This window comes from Nelumbo lutea, chromosome 7, assembly GCF_056320005.1.
Source record: "Nelumbo lutea isolate HS-2025 chromosome 7, American lotus-T2T, whole genome shotgun sequence".
NCBI lineage: Eukaryota > Viridiplantae > Streptophyta > Magnoliopsida > Proteales > Nelumbonaceae > Nelumbo > Nelumbo lutea.
In genome coordinates, this window is record NC_142690.1 from 43,217,008 (window position 1) to 43,234,914 (window position 17,907).

Below are 17,907 nucleotides of genomic sequence, written 5' to 3' on the forward strand. Positions count from 1 at the left end.
TTGAAAGATGATCTTTCGTAGGTATTTGAGGAGTTTTACAGGAGAGGAATTGTCAATCCGGGTGTGAATTCCACATTCATAGCCTTAATTCCAAAAAAGAAATATGCTTCCCACCCGAAGGATTTTAGGCCAATTAGCTTGGTTAATAGCTTGTATAAGATCATTGCAAAAGTGTTGTCTTTAAGGCTGAAGAAGGTTTTGCCAAATATCGTTGCACACTACCAAGGAGCTTTTGTGAATGGAAGACAAATCACTGATCAGATTTTAATTGCTAATGAGAGTGTGGAGAACTTTAAGAGGGATAAGAAGAAGGGAGTGGTTCTTAAGTTGGACTTGGAAAAGGCTTATGACTTGGTGGACTGGGAATTTTTGAGGAAAGTTTTGACTAAATTTGGGTTCGGGGCTAGATGGTGTAAGTGGATCATGGGTTGTGTTCGGAATTGTCATTACTCAGTGCTAGTGAATGGGATAGTGGTAGACTTCTTTCCAGCCAGTAGGGGTACAAGACAAGAAGACCCCCTTTCTCCTTTCTTGTTCATTCTAATTGCGGAGGTTTTGGGGAAATTGATTCACAGAGCAGATTCTAGGGGACTCATTAGAGGCTGGAGAGTTGGGAGGGCAGAAACCCCTCTTACTCACTTGCAGTTTGTTGACGACACGATTCTGTTTTGTGAAGGCGGTAATGTGAGCTTTATTAGGAATTTGAAGTCGGTGATACAACTATTTGAGCAAATATCCAACTTGAAAGTTAACTTGGGAAAAGTTTGTGTTGTGGGGGTGAATTTGGAGGAGGGAGAGATCAGGGAGAGTGTTGAAGTATTGAGGTGTGAAGTCTCGGGTTGGTCTTTGAACTACTTGGGGTTGCCTTTAGGGGATAATCCCATGCGAGAGAGCTTTTGGAACCCGGTGGTGGAAAGGTTCGAAAAAAGACTGGTGTCATGGAAAAAGAACTACCTCTCTCTTGGTGGGAGAATTACTCTTATTAAGGCCACGCTTGCTAATTTACCTATCTTTTTCCTGTCGGTGTTTAAAATCCCAGTAAAGGTTGCTGATAGATTGGAGAAGTTAACGAGAGATTTCCTATGGAAACCGGGAGAGGAAAAGAAGGATCATAGAGTGAGCTGGGAGATAGTTTGTAGGAGTAAGACATGTGGTGGCTTGGGGCTTGAGAATATTAGGAGAAGGAATATGACTCTTTTGGGAAAATGGTTGTGGAGATTCCCAGTGGAGAAGGAGAAGCTTTGGGCTAGAATAGTGGCAAGTATTCATGGGCTGGAGCATAATGGATGGGACGCTGGAATCAGAGCTAGGACCACAAGTAATTCTCCTTGGAAAGCCATTCATGACCTACTTCCAGTTTTCTCCCCTAATATCAAGTATGATTTGAATTCCGGTAACTCCATAAAATTTTGGGAACAAACCTGGGTGGGGAGTGCCCCTCTAAAGGATCAGTTTCCTTCTTTGTTTGCTCTTTCTGATTTGAAAAATGAGCCAATCTCGTCTTTTACCACCCCGTCCTCTTCCATTTCTGGGATTGGGTGGAACTTGGGTCTAAGAAGGGATTTGAGGGACTCAGACTTTGACATTATTTTGAGCCTTATTGCAATTCTTGATAACGTTGTCTTAGACCCCATTAGGGTGGACTCTAGAATTTGGACACCTTCTCCCGATGGAATTTTTACTTGTGCTTCTTTCTTCAAAGTCTTAAGTCAGTCCACCAGTCCTACCTTCCCTCCTTTTCCTATTGATGAGGTTTGGTGCAGAGCAATACCTCCTAGGGTTGGTAGTTTTTGTTGGTAAGCCTATCTGGAAATAATCAACACTGGTTATTCACTCCAAAAGAAGAGACCCAATACTTGTTTGTCACCTCAGTGGTGTGTTCTCTGTAAAGCGGATGGGGAGACTAGTTTTCACCTATTGGTGTCTTGCCATTTTGCGAGGTCAATTTGGGAATGGGCTTTGTCCCTATTTGGTTGTTGTTGGAACCCCCCATCAGACTTGCAAGGCCTTTTTTCCCCTTCTTTTTTCAGGTGGCAGATAAAACGGGGAAGGACAATGTGGAGAGGACTAAGGGTTGTAATATGTTGGACACTTTGGGAAGAAAGAAACTCCAGGATATTCTCAGAAGCTCAGAGAGGAGTAGCAGATCTGAGGGCTATCATTCATATTAGGGCGGTACAGTGGCTGACATCTTTGGAGCTTTTCACAGATTACACTGTGGATGACATGTTGAGGAAGTGGGGTGAAATTGCAAGTCGCACACAAACTAAGTCAGTAATGACTGTGGCTTGGACCCCTCCACCTAGTGGATTCGTGAAACTAAACTTTGATGGGTGTAGCAGGGGAAATCCGGGACAATCGGGGATTGGGGGTGTTTTTAGGGATGGAAATGAGATCATTTCTGCCATGTTCTCAAGCCCAATTGGAGTGGGTGACTCCCTTAGAACTGAGATCTTTGCAGTTATGGAAGGAGTCCAAAAAGCTAAGCAGTTGAACATCAGGAAACTCTTAATTGAGGGGGATTCAGAGGTGGTGATAGGGTGGCTGCTTAAAGATCACAATGGCTTATGGAAGTACGATAATGAGAGGAGGAAATTCAAGTGGCTGGTGCGGGAGATGGAAGTTAAGATACGTTGGGTTAAAAGATCGGCTAATTCCCTAGCTGACGGTTTAGCTAAACAAGGGGTAGAAAGGGATTCACTTTTTTAGGCCAAGCTGTAACTTTAGTGTGTTTTCTTTCTTTTCTCTTTCTTTTTTCCTTTTCTTGAGGTTCTTTGTTGCTCTTGGAAGATAAGCGTGTTTGTCTTCCTTTTGTAAATCTTCTATTGATGAATTAATGAAAGTGTTATTGATAAAAAAAAAAAAGATTCTAAACTAACACGAGTCTCATAAGTGTCTAGTTTAGGAGTATTACACAGAAACATACCAAAATAACATGAATCAATTATGCACTTTATTCATTTACAATAAATGTCAATAAGTACATCAATCTGATTTCCTTTCGGTTTGTTACCCTTGCCAACGGTGCTACATCCCGGGTATCTGGGGTTAGCACAGTTAGCCCAACACAATTCTCCTTTTTCTGTTTTACATGTTCCTCAATCTCTATTTAACCTTATGTCTGTGAATAAACTTACTAACAAAACTGTTCTATTGCATTTTATCCTTCTTACTATGTCTTTCAGGATCTAAAGACGAAGAGGCAGATTGGTAGAGGAGTTAAGTCTGGTGGATTATACTATCTTCAAGGTGATTTGGGAAATGCAGCATTTCAGTCCTCATCTACTAGTGATTCTGTATTTCAGCTACATTGCTAACTGGGTCATCCTTCATTGCAGAGCTTACGTATTTTGTTTCCGTCTCTTTCGTCTGATGCCACCATTGATTGTAATGCATGTTAGCTTAGCAAACATCATTGTATTTTATTTCCTCCTCGAAGCATTGGTCGTGTGTTCAAACCATTCCAATTAGTTCATTCTAATATTTGGGGTCTGTGTCCAATAGTGTCATATTTGGGGTTCAAGTATTTTGTCACTTTTGTAAATGACTTTTCTGGAGTCACTTGGTTGTATTTGTTGAAAGACAGATCAGTCATTTTCTGTATTCAAGTAATTTGTATGGAAATAAATACCTAGTTTGGCTTCAATTTTTGTGTTTTGCAATATGACAATGCAAAAGAATATTCATCTTCTCCTTTTTCCAATTTTCTTGATGAACATGCTATCAAACATCAAAGATCATGTGTTTCCACACCTCAACAGAATGGTGTGGCTGAACATAAAAATTGTCATTTGTTGGAAACTGCATGAGCATTACTAATTCATATGAATGTTCCTAAAATTTATTGGAGTGATGCTATTCTCACAGCTTGTTATCTTATCAATCGGATGCCATCCTCTGTGTTGCATAATCAAATTCCTTACACTGTTCTCTTTCCTAACTCACCTCTATTTCCTCTTCCTCTCCGTGTCTTTGGATGTATTTGCTTTGCTCATTTCTTTGGTCATCAGAGGGATAAACTTGAACCCTGGGCTGTTAAATGTGTTTTCTTGGGTTACTCTAGAACACAAAAAGGCAACAAATGCTATAGTCCTTCACTTCGTCATCATTTCATATGTGTAGATGTCACATTCCATTAGTCTATTACCTATTTTTCTTCTCCTAATGATCCTCCCTACTTCCCCCACCCCAATCAACATACTCTTGGCCAGATTGACTTTCAAACCTATGGGCATTTCAAAATTAGCCAATCAATATACTCCTATCCCTTGTTCATGCAAGAACATCTCCAAAACCAAACACTCTTTATTAAGTACAATTTGTCTATTCCCACACCAAGTGTCAAGCCAAAATCTGATCCTTGTCCCATCTCCTAGACTCCTACAACCAGATTAATTCCTTTCAAATCTCTTTCTGATTTTTGAATGCACCTCTAGACTGCACATCCATAGGACAAGCTGGATTCTCCCAACTCTTAATTAAAATTTCTTGAGCTAAATTGGCCAATACTAATCTTCTCCACTGACTTGTAGGTTGTTCATTTGACCTCCAATACCACTTCCCAAGGCAAGCCAAATTAAATTTTTTAATCAGTAAAGTAGAATTTATTTATTAATTTAAAAGCAGATTACAGTTACTTTACTACTCTGCTTCCAGAGTTCATCACTTGACAAAAACTCCCATATTACATGGATAAACAAACACCCCTCTGTTTGATACAGCCAGTTACAGTTTTGCCCAAAATAAAGTAGGCCTATCAACTCCCAGTTTTTCTACAGCATCTGCCATTCCATTTGCTGTCCTTTTAACCCACCCAAATGTAGTGTTAAAACTATTAGCAAGAATGTCGATCTCCCTAAATGCATGTCTGTATTTACATGGATAAACACCCCTCTGCTTTTGTTTTTCCATTTGTGCCACTTCCTTCCATTTCGTTGCTATATCATTTGTTGAAATGTCTTTGAAGATATCAACAGTTTTTACCAGTGGACAGATCTGATTTTTATTGTTTCAGTTACTTCCTCCCTAGATCTGCTCTTCTAATTGAAAATCCTCTGATTCCTTTCTTCCCAAATAGTCCAAATTATAGCTGCCCTTGTTGCCTTCCATAAGCATTTTGCCCTTTTTTGTGTTGCTGCAGAAAATTAGAACTGAATAAGCTAACTACATCTTGTGGGGGGGGGTCCCATCTGCAAACCCCAAATGCATGACACAAAAGATCAAGAAATCAGTAAATGAGGAAGGGTCTCACCACTAACCAGACAGAGGATACAAACATGACGAGATAGGCACTTAGTTGGTCTTCTTTTCTGTAGCAAATCACAGGTATTGATCTTTCCAAGGAACACTTCCCAACAAAAGGTTTGCACTTTGGGAGGGATTGGCTTAGACCAGATTTCTTTCACCGGGAAACTTTCTCCCAAAGGGTCTGAATGGGTAAGGTTGTTGAAGGAGGCACAAGAGAAGAGACCATCAGGGGAGGGAGACCAAACTCTACTATCCTCGGAATTTTGATCCAAGAAGACCCTTTCCAAAATTGAGAGCAGAAGAACTAGGGAGTTACATTCAGAGTGCCTCAAACCCCTTCTAAAGCCAAAATCCCAATTTAAACCAAGCTCTTAGGGTAAGCCAAACCTAACAACAGGTTCAGTCTTATATTCTGACAAAGCATAGAGTAAAGGGAACTGTTGTTTGAGGGGTGTTTCTCCCAGACAATAGGTCTTCCCAGAAAAGGACTTTATTTCCACAACCCACATCGCAACGGATAAAAGGGAGAAAAGAAGGAAGTACCTCAAAGATTGCTTTCCAAGGGGAATTTGAAACTGCCTGTGGTGCTAGTTTTGCATCCCAGCCATTGTCTGGTACACCATGGATGCTTTCAATGACCTTGTACCACAACTTTTCTCCTTCTAGGGGATATCTCCATAGCCATTTTCCTAGGAGGGCTGTATTCCTCTTTACCAAATTCCCTAATCCTAGTCCTCCTTGGTCCTTGCCTTTACACACTTGTTCCCACTTTACCAAATGATCTTTCTTTTCATCTCCCGGTTCCCACAAGAAGTTTCTCATTATTTTTTCCAATTGACTTGCAATTTTTACTGGAATTTAAAGGTGGATAGGTAATAGGTAGGTAGATTGGCTAGAGTGGATCGAATCAAGGTGATTCTTCCCCCCATAGAGATGTAGCTTCTCTTCCACAAGGCTAACTTCGTAGAAAATCTTTTATTATGGGTTTCCAAAAACTTTCCACTCTTGGGTTTCCCCTCAAAGGCATGCTAAGATAATTTTGAGGCCAACTCTTTACCTCACATCCTAGTACTCTAGCCAACAAACCAATCTCTTCCGCTCCCAAGTTACTCTTGTCATACAACTCTTTTCCCAGTTGGCTTTTAAGCTTGAGACTCACTGAAAAATATCAACTAGGGCCTTCAAATTTCTTAGTCTAGATTCTGAGCAGTCCTCACAAAAAATAATTATGTCATCCACAAACTACAAATGGGTTACCACAACCTGATTTCTTCCTACCCTCCAACCTTTAATATGGTTTTCTAGATTTGCCTTTAAAATCAACCTGCTCAAAACCTCAACAACAAGGGTAAAAAGGAATGGGGAGATGGGATCTCCTTGTCTTAATCCTCAGTATTGAGAAGTGAGCCGAACTGATACAACCTTTAATCCAATTTCTCCACCTTCCACCCAACCCAACTTTTTGCAGTAAACCTAGAAGAAAGGACCAATCCACCATATCTTAGGCTTTTTCTAGGTCTAATTTACAAATTAATCCTTTCCCTCCTTGCTTCTTCTTTTCTGCCAAACATTCATTTGCCACAAAAATCTGGTCAATTATTTGTCCCCCTTCCACAAAGGCCCCTTGATTTTGGGAGATTATCAATGGTAAAATCCTCTTAAATCTTCTTGCTAAGACTTTAGCAATAATTTTATACAAGCTACACACGAAACATAATGGCCTATAATCCCTTGGAGATTTGGCCTCTTTCTTCTTGGGCACCAAAGCAATGAAGGTTGCATTTGCTCCTAGTGAAATCTTCCCTTTGTTGTTGGAATTCAGTGAAGACCTCCGTCAAATAAGATTTTATTATCTCCCAACAATCCTGATAGAATGCCACTGAGAAACCATCAGGTCAAAGGGCTTTAGATCTTTCCATTGAAAAAATTGCCTACCTCTTCCATACTGAAGTGCTTTTCTAAGAGGGATATATCCACTTCTGACTCTCTAGTCCAATTCAGGTCGTCCGCCTTCAATGACCTTTCACCTACAGTGGCAAACAATGACTTAAAATAATCCACAAATATTTTTATAATGTGATCTTCTGAAGTTATCACTTGACCTTCTAACTCAACACTAGAGATTAGATTTTTCCTTCTCGCATTTGCCACTGAGTGAAAAACATTTGTGTTGCCATCACCCTCTAGGAGCCACTTACATCTCGATTTTTGTCTCCAAGAAATTTCCTCCTTTCACAGCATCTCCTCCAATTCCACCTTTAGGCATCATCTCTCCGATCTTTCCTCCTTAAGATCTAATGCCTCAATCCTTTTAGCAATTAATTACTTTTTTTTTCTTCAATCCTTCCATTTAGCCTCTTCAATTTTTTCAAAAATTTCACTCCTTTGTTGACAACATTGATCCCATCTTCCATCCACCATTCCCTTATTTTTTCAATGAACTTAGGGACTTCCAGCCACATATTTTCAAATCTAAAATGTGTGGGGCCCCCAAGGAAGTGCTCTTGGCTAAGTCCTAGAGGACAATGGTCAAAGGTTACCCTAAGGAGTGCCTTCAAGACTAGGTTTCCCCATAGTTCTTCCCACGCAATGGAAAACAGGAATCTATCAAATTTTGAACAAACTTGGTTTTCTTGAAAATTCGACCATGTGAAAGAAGCCTGTAACAGGTAGGGTTCTTTAAGCTCTAGAGATTCCACAAGGGCATTAAATTTTCTCATACTTGTAGGTCAGTGTTTTAAAAGCGCAAGCGCAAAAAAAGCGCAAGGGCCAATTTGTGCCCGAGGCGAGAGGCGCAAGGTGAGGCACATGCCTTTTTGAAGCAAGGCATAAAAATACAAAAAAAAAATTGCTAAAGCAAATAAAAAAATGTCAGAAAAATCAAAAAAATGCAAAGAAATTAAAAAATGCAAAAAGATACTAAACATAATACTAATAACAAATATAAACTTAAATTTTAAAATTAATGGTTTAAGAAAAACAATTATCTAAAATTAAAATACATAAACATAACATGTAAAGCATATTCAAATGAAAATTTAAAAATACAACCAAACATATAAAACATTTCCAAGCATGTAAAGCCCACAAACTCTTTTTTTCCTCAATTGCATTACTTCAAGTAGCTAATGTGATGTAAAACATATTAAATTCCTGATTCTACAAGTTGCCTTTGTGCCACACCCCTTGAGGCAAGCCCAAACAAGTCCATGTTCGGGTCTTAAATTCTTAATTCTCACACAAAAAATAATGATTTTATAATTTTAATTGCCTTTTAAGAATATGTTTTATTAAGATGAATGAATGAGCAACATTAGCAAATAGGGGATTCTCAGAGCTTTGGTGAGCGAGCAAATTTTTTGTGTGGGAATTAAGAATTTAAGACTCGAGTATGGACTTGTTTGGCTTGCCTCGAGGGGCGTGGTTGGGGGTCCGGGGGCAGAGCCCCCAGCCCAGCCACTAAGTTCAAAAAAAGCAAAAAAACATACAATTTTCAAAAGGCACACACTAGGGCCAAGGCACAAGGCACATCAGGCACACACCTAGGCGCACCAAGCGTGCGCCTTTTGAAAGTGCTGCACCTAGGACCTGGGCAAGGTGCCTACCCTAGGACCAAAGTCCCTCTCACAAGCCCCTTATTGCTGCAAGTTCCTCCCAAAACAGATCCCTTTCTCTATATAAATTAGGGCCATAAACATTTGTTAACACCCATTCCCTTCCATCATTTATTGTCTTGGCTTTTATTGACATTGAAAACAACCCAATTAGTTCTTCTACACACTCCACCTCCTCATTCTTCCAAATTGTGAGGATGCCACTAGAGGCACCACAAGAAGGGGCAAATGACCAACTCATCCCTCTACTATTCCAATACTTCTTATCCACCTTCTGTCCAGATTTGAGAGTTTTGTTTCTTGGAACATTACAACCTCCAACTTCTCTTTCCTTAACACATGTCTTATTACTCTCCTTTTTTTGCACTTCCTAATCCTCAAACATTCCAACACAAAATCTTCATTTTATTTATTTTAGTAGGTCCCCTTCTACTTTCAATTTCTAGTCTCTGTATTTTTTCTCCCTCTTTCTTGTTTTCAGTTTTTTCATAAGATACTCCACTCACTAACTTCTTCACTTCACTCATTTTCCTCTTCCTATTTTTATCCACACATCCTTCTTTCCTGAGGTAGACACTAAGATTTCCTTGCGCTTTACCAAAGTTTTTTGGTCTCCACCCTTTCCCCTTTGGTTGCTCACTAGGTGCACTTCCTTTATTAATGATTTTATTAGCCTCCCCCTCCCTCTCTACTTCACTCTTTGGAGACTACTTTTCCAGTTTATTTTCAGCAAGCTTTTCCATCTCAATTAAGGTCTCTAAATTTGCCAGGACTACATCCATGATCACCTTTTCCCCTGAGTCTACACTTCCATTTTCTAATGGTTTTTCTGGCACACTCAGGTCCAAATCCACACCAGGTGTAGTTTTCGGGACTGGATCTGTACAACCAAGTACAACAGAATTAGCACCCAAGGTTCAAAATTTCGATACAATACACCCATACGGGGTGTATCATATCGTATCTTTTAAATCAAGATACGGGAAACGTATAGAAATCATGTGTATCGTATTTTTTGTGTATCGTACATGTATCATGTCAATACGGGCCCGTTTCAGACGCTTCGGTGTTGTATCGGGTGATACTCTACCAATACGGGGACGTATCAACCGATACACCACCAAAACAATACGGGCGGAAAATAAAAACAGAATATGGGGAAAGAAGGCTTTTTTCTCTCCCCCCCAAACCACTCCAAAACATTGAAAAACATACCCAAATTGTTAGATCTACAAAAAAAAACAAGAAAAACACATCAAAGTTGAAGATTTGAGAAGATTTTTGAAGATTTGGAAAATATTGCGAAAATAGGTGAGTTTTCAACTTTTTTTTTCATTTAATCCTTTTGATTTGTTGTTTCTTTCTTGTTTGAATGCCAAGAAGTGTTCTAATCTTGGTTGATCTACATTTCCCATGTCAAAAATCACAATTTTTTTTATTATATGTGTAGATCTATGTATTTTTATTATGATTTGATATTTATTCTCCAAATATGAATTTTTTATTATTTTATAATTTTTTAAATTAAAAAAATAAATAATAATTAATTACATTTTTTTGGTATGTCCATAAGGATTGAAAACTAGATATAAAATTATATATAAAAGAAACTAATATATTCTATGATATGAATGTATAATTTATGTTGCGGTATGTTTACTATGATGCAGTTCCTCATAAATTCTATTAAAATCAAGCTTTTTAAAACCGAACCGAACAACGAACCTGTCAGGGGTCCGGTTCCCAAGTCAAACGGTCCAACCGTTCGAACCGAATGGATGGCCCGTTCTAACAAAAAAAATAAAAAATTTTAAATTTTTTTTAAATATAAACGGCCAAACCGTTGAACGGTTCGAATGGCTCGACCGCCCGAGTCAGCGGTTTGCTAACCAAGTCAACGGTTTTGGGGGAAATAACGGTTCTGGGGTAAAACGTAACCAACCACCTGACCGGTTCCCAGGTTTTCCAGTCAGACCATCCAGTCCAATCCAATTTTGAAAACCATGATTAAAATATATTAATTTAATGTATATTATCTTATTAAAACCTGATATTTAGTGTTATTAGTGTATTTTTATGTTATATTGAAGTTCTTATAGTGTTTCTATGTGTATCCATGTGTTTCCATGTGTATCTATGCGTATCTTAATTTTTCACTGATACACATGCATATGCATATCGAAGGCATATCTGGATACGTATCTTAAAATTGCCTTTCCGATACACTTGTGTTTCCCATACTTTGTACCTTGTTAGCACCAAGAACGAGGGGATCAACAAAAGAACGGGAGCATGGGGAAACAAGAGAAGGGGTAGAGACTCCCTCAAAAGGATTAGAGAAGCTCTACCCAAAGGCAGACTTTGACAGGTTGTGTTTCTCTTCATTCTCAGCCTGGATCACTAATCTGATATGTTCCTCTGTTTGTTCTCGGTCTGGATTGTTTTGAAGGCCCAAGTCCCCAGAATCTGAAACTTGCTTCTGTGCTTGATCTGTTTCTACCTCCCTCTCTCCCTGAAGTGCTTCTGTTAAACCTCCATCCGTAGAAGGCTTTTCCGCACTTGCTTCAAACAGGTCCAGAACTATAGTATCTCTGAACTCTCCAAAAAGCAGTTCAGTTCCCAGACAATCTGAATATTCTATTCTGCAATCCTTTGTAGAGCTAACACATCCAATACTTGAAGGAAGGTCATCATCCCCTTCTTCTATGTCTCTGCGATCCTCCCAATCCGCCTCATCTTCAGACTCCTCATGGAGCTCTCTATGATACCGCGGATTTGGCTTTTCTGGCGTTGCTGACATCTCCACCCCCGAAAGATTCCAGCTGAAACTTGGGTTTGGAGACTACAAGCTGTTTGGAACCACAGAAATCGAGGGAAGGGCAGCTTTGCTAGTCGCAACCTCCGCTGAAGCATTTTCAAGATCTTCAGAGAGTGATTGGGATGATGATAGACCAATGGTATCGTCCCTAATCGAATGTGACAGTCCAGGCACGTGATGTTTTAAGAGGTCACGCGACCTGGTCTCATTTAAGTGGTTCAAAAGAGTCCCTGAGCCCGGCTTGCTTGGTCAGTGAGGTGGCGGGCTCCAAAACAGCCCCCAGACTGTTGTTCTCCACGTGGTTGGTCAAGATCCACATTTGTCATTAAGGCCTCAGCATAAGATTTCTTTTGATCCTTTGGATTACATTCAAAAGAATTTGAAAAGATAGCCTTCAACGTTAAAGGGTCCGTTCTGCCAAGTTTTTTAGACTTTTCAGTTTCCTTCTCCCTTCCTGCGGTCTGACCCATTGGTCTGTCCACCCAGCTTCTTCCACGTGTAATCCAACCTTCCAAGTCATCATCTTCTTCCTTCAGCTCTGGGCACCAAAGCTTCACCTCCGTCTCTGAGACCAGCCAGACTGTTCTCCAACAGTTATCGGCGAAGATTTGCAAGGCATGAGGAATGTTCTCCTGTTTTGCCTCCGCCACTTTAATCATAGCAGCACAAGGGTCCTTCAGGCGGTATTCTTCTAGGAATCCGTCACACATTGCTACAAATTTATGGAAAATCTGTTCCTGCCAGAGGTTAAACTGCAATCCAGCGATTTTAATAACCTGAGTTCCATTTGGGAGGAGCTTTTCATTACAGATAGGTGACCAATTTTCAACTGTTATTTTGCCGAAGCTCGTTTCTACCTCCAGAAAATCCAAATTAAGTTGTCATACATCGACGATGGCTTTCCTTTCATCAAAAGGTATTAGCACCACCTTCTCCTGTGCAAGAGTCTTTCTTACTATTGCATCCAGCACTTCTTTCCAGTTTTCCCGCTTTGGATTGTGCCGTCACTGCTCTTCTTCTGGCCCAATCTGAATCTTCTCCTTCCCAAAACATTTTCGACGCCATGACAGGAGCAAACATCTTCATTTCCTTGTTTTCAACATGCAATTCCACTTCTTCCGGCTTTTCTTCATGACTCTCATCTTCTGATCCTATTTCTTCTTTTCCCTCCATTCCAGCCCTATGCTCTGTTTTCAGCCTCCTTTCTTCGATGACAACCAACTCCTCCAATGTTTCAGCCAGCCTTATCCAACCCCGTCTTTCATTGCCTTCTGGTACACAGATCATTTGTCTCTTACCTTTACTAAAGAACTCTGTTAGTGTAATAAACCAGCCACTTCGGTTTCTTCTATTTTCTACTACAAACTTCTTTCCTTCTCTGGCCAGCTCATTTTTCCAACCCGGTTTTTTCATTGAATAGATTAATCCATCGACAAATCCTTTAAACCAGCTGACCTCCTCCACATCCAAAAAAAACCATTGCAGTCCTGTCTTCCCTGATCTTCAGTTGTGTTTTTCCTTTAGCCCTGGTTTCCTCAAAAAGAAATCTCTTCTTCTGCAGCCGCAATTCTTTTCTCCATCTACTGACCTGAACGGAGTCTCTTTTCTCCATTCCGAACCTCCTCCAAGCCAAATTAAATTTTTTAATCCTTCAGTATCCCTAAACCCCCCAATTTTCTAGGCCTGCATACCTTGCTCTAATAAACAAAGTGAAATTTGAACTCCTCTTTCCACCCTTGCCAAAAGATATCTCTTATTTTCTTTTCTACTACCTTGGTTTTGCTGACCAAGATGGGAAATAGAGATAATAAAGAAGGGAAGAAAGCACACTCTTGATCAGAGTTAATTTTCCACCCTTTGACAAATATCTTGGTTTCCAAGATGACAGCTTCCTATCTATTCTTTCCACCACCGACTCCGAAGTGCATCTCTCTCCAATTGGCATTCCAAATTATTTGCCCGGCAATTTCCCAACTTTGCACCTTACTACTTCTGCCAGTTGTTCTAACTTATAAGTTGGGTCCATCACCCACTGCCAATGTCACTTTTATGGAGGTTAACTTTTGGGACAGGAGACCACTTTGAAACAAATAAGAATCGTTCTAATAGCCTCCGTATGATGTTGGGAAGCATTAGCAAAGAAGATTGTGCTATCCAATTGGGGCAGGAGACCACTTTGAACCAAATAAGAATCATTCTAATAGAGTCTCAAATAAGAATCACTCAAATAGTCTCCATATGATATTGAGAAGCATTAGCAGAGAAGATTGTGCCATCCACATTGTAGAAAAGGTATTTCCATTTCCTTTCCCACTGAGAAAGGATTCTTTCAGCCTGTTAATTCTCGCTACGCCTTCTTAACAAAACAAACATGTTTGATCATTCTACACGTGAGAAAAGGGGTATAGAGGTAACTTCATGCAAAAATTATAACATCACGCTCCTCCTTTCTTCCATGTCGTGTTCTCTCTGCTCAACTATGGTGCTTCTTCTCTGACTATAACCCCGATGTCAGTGAACAATTGTGGCTTCTTCGAGCTTGAGCTCTCTGCTATCTTTTTCCTCAGCTTCTTCGCTTCTTTAACAGCATAGTCACACTCTTTCTGCAACTCGTCCACTCTGTTTCTTAGCGGCATCATGAATTCCAAGACTCAGACCATCTTCTCTTCCAACTCTTCCACCATCCGATTGGGATCAGTGATTTGCCTCTCGAATACATACCGTCATCTCCAACAATGAGCAAGTGTCCACCGTCAGCAACGAAATCACTTTAAATCACTGTACTGCAAAACTATATTTCTCTCTTTTTTAAATCTAAAAGAATCCCAAACTCAGGGACTCCGAAAAAGTGAACTAAGATTAGTACTCAGAAGAGAAGATATTTTTCCAAGGTTCATTTGTAGGCTCCAGAAATTTCTTAGTGCGATCTTGGGACCCAATGACTTGCTACATGTTGCAAGCTGGAAGGATCTGGACCCACCATACCATACCGCCCGTACAAAAAACTTGTAAGCTGTAGCCAATCTGATGGCTGTATAATTTTCAGAGAATCGGTACTTTTGACCATTAAAATTAATATATCAGCAAAAGGGGAAAAAAAAGAATTTGATGAAATCCAAACAAACTTGTCATTTTCTGCTATTTCTTTCTTGGTAAATCCATTTTTACCTCTCTATTGGTGAAAATCAGGGACGGGGTCGAGGATGGGGATTGCTTTTGCGGGACAGAGATGAGTTCGGATCTCCTGCCCACGAGTACCCTACCCACATTTATCGCAGCCACACATGGAGAATATCTCATCCTTAGCATAATTTCCTGCCCACGAGAACCCTGCCCACGTTTATCACAGCCACACATGGAGAACATCCTCTGCATAGTATTATGCAGGGGGAGACGTTCCCAATTGACGGGAGGTAGTGTGTTGTGAGTAGACATGGGCAAGGTTCTCGTGGGCAGGAGATCCGAACTCGACAGAGATGGGGATGGGAAATAAAATCTCCGTCCTGCCCAGGTCCAATTATATATCTGTATTAAATATTATTCATATTATTGAATATAAATTATTAAATATATATTATTATTATATATGATATTATTTATATATCAAAATATATTTAAAATATTATTTATATTTTAAAACTTTACTTTATTTTAAGTAAATTTAATTTTTAAAAATACTATTAATTATAAAATTCTGGGGATTCAAGTAAGGAACCCATCTCCATCAAAGATCGGGGATAGAGAACAACTTTTATCTCTAATGGGGATCGAGGTCAAAGATGGTGATTTATTTCAAAGTTAGGGTCAAGAATCGGGATTTATTTCAACTTTTATCTCTAATATGATCTCCGCCCTATTGCCATTCCTAATGACAATACAACTTTCCTTCAAAGTTCAAATACGAAACCTCAAAAGGGGATGTCATGGTTTTGTGTACCAGTAATCTAGAGAATTGATTCCAAAACATTGGTTGCTACCAAACATGATTCTATTTCCAAGAAACAGGAATCAGATGACTGTGTCAAATACATCTAACGATTCTCTCAATGAAAATTCTTAGAATCCATTATTGTCTAAAAGGATTCTAAGAATGAGAATCCCAAAATTGATGCCAAATATGGCCTTAGTTTCCAGTGAAACTTCATCCCTGCCCAATTCACCCTTGGGTTACTTTCATTCCACCATTCTTTTATTTTCCCAACAAAACGTGATAAAGCCACATGTACTTGAATTTGAAAGGAGTTGGCCCCCAGCTACCCATCCCGTCAACTGCTACCATGATCTCTTTCTTACACTCCCGAAACCTCTAAATTCCAGCTTACCAACTCCATGCTTACCTAAAGTTTCCATCCCCCGTTAATTGACCTCTAATTACTTCCTCTTCTCTTACCCTTCCTCTCACTGAATTCCTTGTCTCCTTCCACACGCAATCTCTCAGTCTCACTCAACTTCCTCTTTCATGCCTTCCCCTCATTTTTCTTTTTTTCTCAAAAAAGCTTTTAAATCATTAGGGTTCTTAATTTTGCACCCAAGCCTCCCCACAAAATCAGCCACCGAATCTTCCTTAACACTCTCTTCCCCATCCCCACTCATTTCCTTCTCCTTTTCCTCTTCTTGGGTTCCCACGCTCTCAGGATTTTATTGTTGAGGTCTCCCCTAGTACCTTGCCACTCTTTCCTTCTTCCTTCTCTAACTCTTTCCTTTTTAATTCTTCAAAGAATTCCTCTGTCAACTCCCAAATTCCCCCCGTCCTCTTCCCCTTCCATATGCTTCCTTCACACCATTTCCCCAACTTCAGTGGTTTGGGCAAACGGCTTAATGGAAACCTGGGAACCAGGAAGACAGGCATCAAAAACAGAGCAACAATTAGTAGAGAAAACTGAATTCACAAATAGACCTTGATTAGCCTGAGGGGAAACCTTAAGAGATGCAATAGGAGTTTTGGATGGATTCCATGTTCAATGGTTTGGGGCTCACTAGCCATCCTAGAGATGAGGATTTGTTGTGAAGGGCTTCCTGTTTTTGGTTCACACCCGTGCTTGCCCCAACATATCTGCAGTTCATCCCCCCTAGAGCCTTGTAAGACTGCTAGTGATCGTCCACTAAGCTCTTGTGAACACACTGCTCAAGTTCCAATACATGATCTGATTTACTCTCATCTGAAATTAAATTTTCCTCCCCATCAGCTGGAGTGCACTCGATCTTATCATGCCTCTTGCTCTCAACATAAGGACTTTGAATCCGAGTAGAACCCTCTTCAAATAAAGAATCAATGTGAAACACTTCCCTGCCTTCCTCTTTCCTTTTGTTATCCTCCTCCAAGCTTCAGGCCACTGATTCATTCTCAGAGAGAGTCATCAGTTTCATCATCCAACAACTCAAAGTTAATCCATCCATCATCATCCATTTCCTTATCCTCAAATTGCTGCCTTGAGTAGCACGGATTGGGCCAATTGAAGACCTTGCTGCTCAAGTCTTCGGATTTTGTTCTAGGTTTCCACCATAGTTTTCAAGGTGTCTAGGCGATTCTGGGCAACACTAGGGCACCTGGCCGCCTAGTCGCCGCCTAGGTGGGGCACCTAGGCGATAAAAATTTTATAATATAAAAAACTGACTTTTGGCTAGTTTCCTAGTTTTATATACCATTCAGCATGTATGTTAATTGAAAAAATAGCAATTCTATTTATTAAGAAGACTAAATTTCCTCTAAAAATGTGGCAAATCATCACATCTAAAAGATAAAAATCTTTTACATATATTAATTTCATTATTTTCGAAAATAATACTACTATAATAAGTATTTAATAGAGCAAATTCATATTAAATAGCAGCTAAAGAAGGTTATTAACTTTATATGATAAATATTCAGGATAGAAAGTAAAACAGAAAAGAAAAACAAGAATGGAGTTTCTGTTAGAGAATAGAAAAAAATAACTTTATTATTCTATTCTTTCTTTCCTCTTTCTTTTTTTCTTTCTTTCTTTCTTTTTCTCTCCTCAAAACCCTTTGATCTTTTAAATTTCAATAGTAAAACATTAAAACAAAGTATAATTGATATATATAGCATATAATAAAATGTATTAACACATACATTAATAAGATACAGCAATATAAATGATATTATAAAAGGCACCTGCCTTGCCATTTTTGTTGCCTAGGCAGGAGCTTAGTTGCTTAGGCGGGCTCCTAGTTGCTAAAAGTCAAGGCGTTTGGGTGAGGCGCCCAGAC

At 39.6% G+C, this 17,907-nt stretch overlaps 1 protein-coding gene across 3 annotated transcripts in view; it reads right to left on the reverse strand.

Annotated features, from left to right (window-relative positions):
* The window catches only part of GSNAP (gamma-soluble NSF attachment protein), a 92,544-nt gene that overhangs the window by 40,759 nt on the left and 33,878 nt on the right, over positions 1–17,907 (reverse strand). Inside the window, exon 1 of one of the 3 annotated variants that reach the window (XM_088952827.1) lies at positions 11,210–11,787. The exons of the other annotated variants lie outside the window; for them this stretch is intronic. Within the exon in view, the coding sequence (XP_088808953.1) occupies positions 11,210–11,661 (452 nt within the window). The 5' untranslated portion in view covers positions 11,662–11,787. Of the gene's footprint in view, positions 1–11,209; positions 11,788–17,907 lie in introns of those variants that run through there. 3 annotated transcript variants of the gene reach the window in all.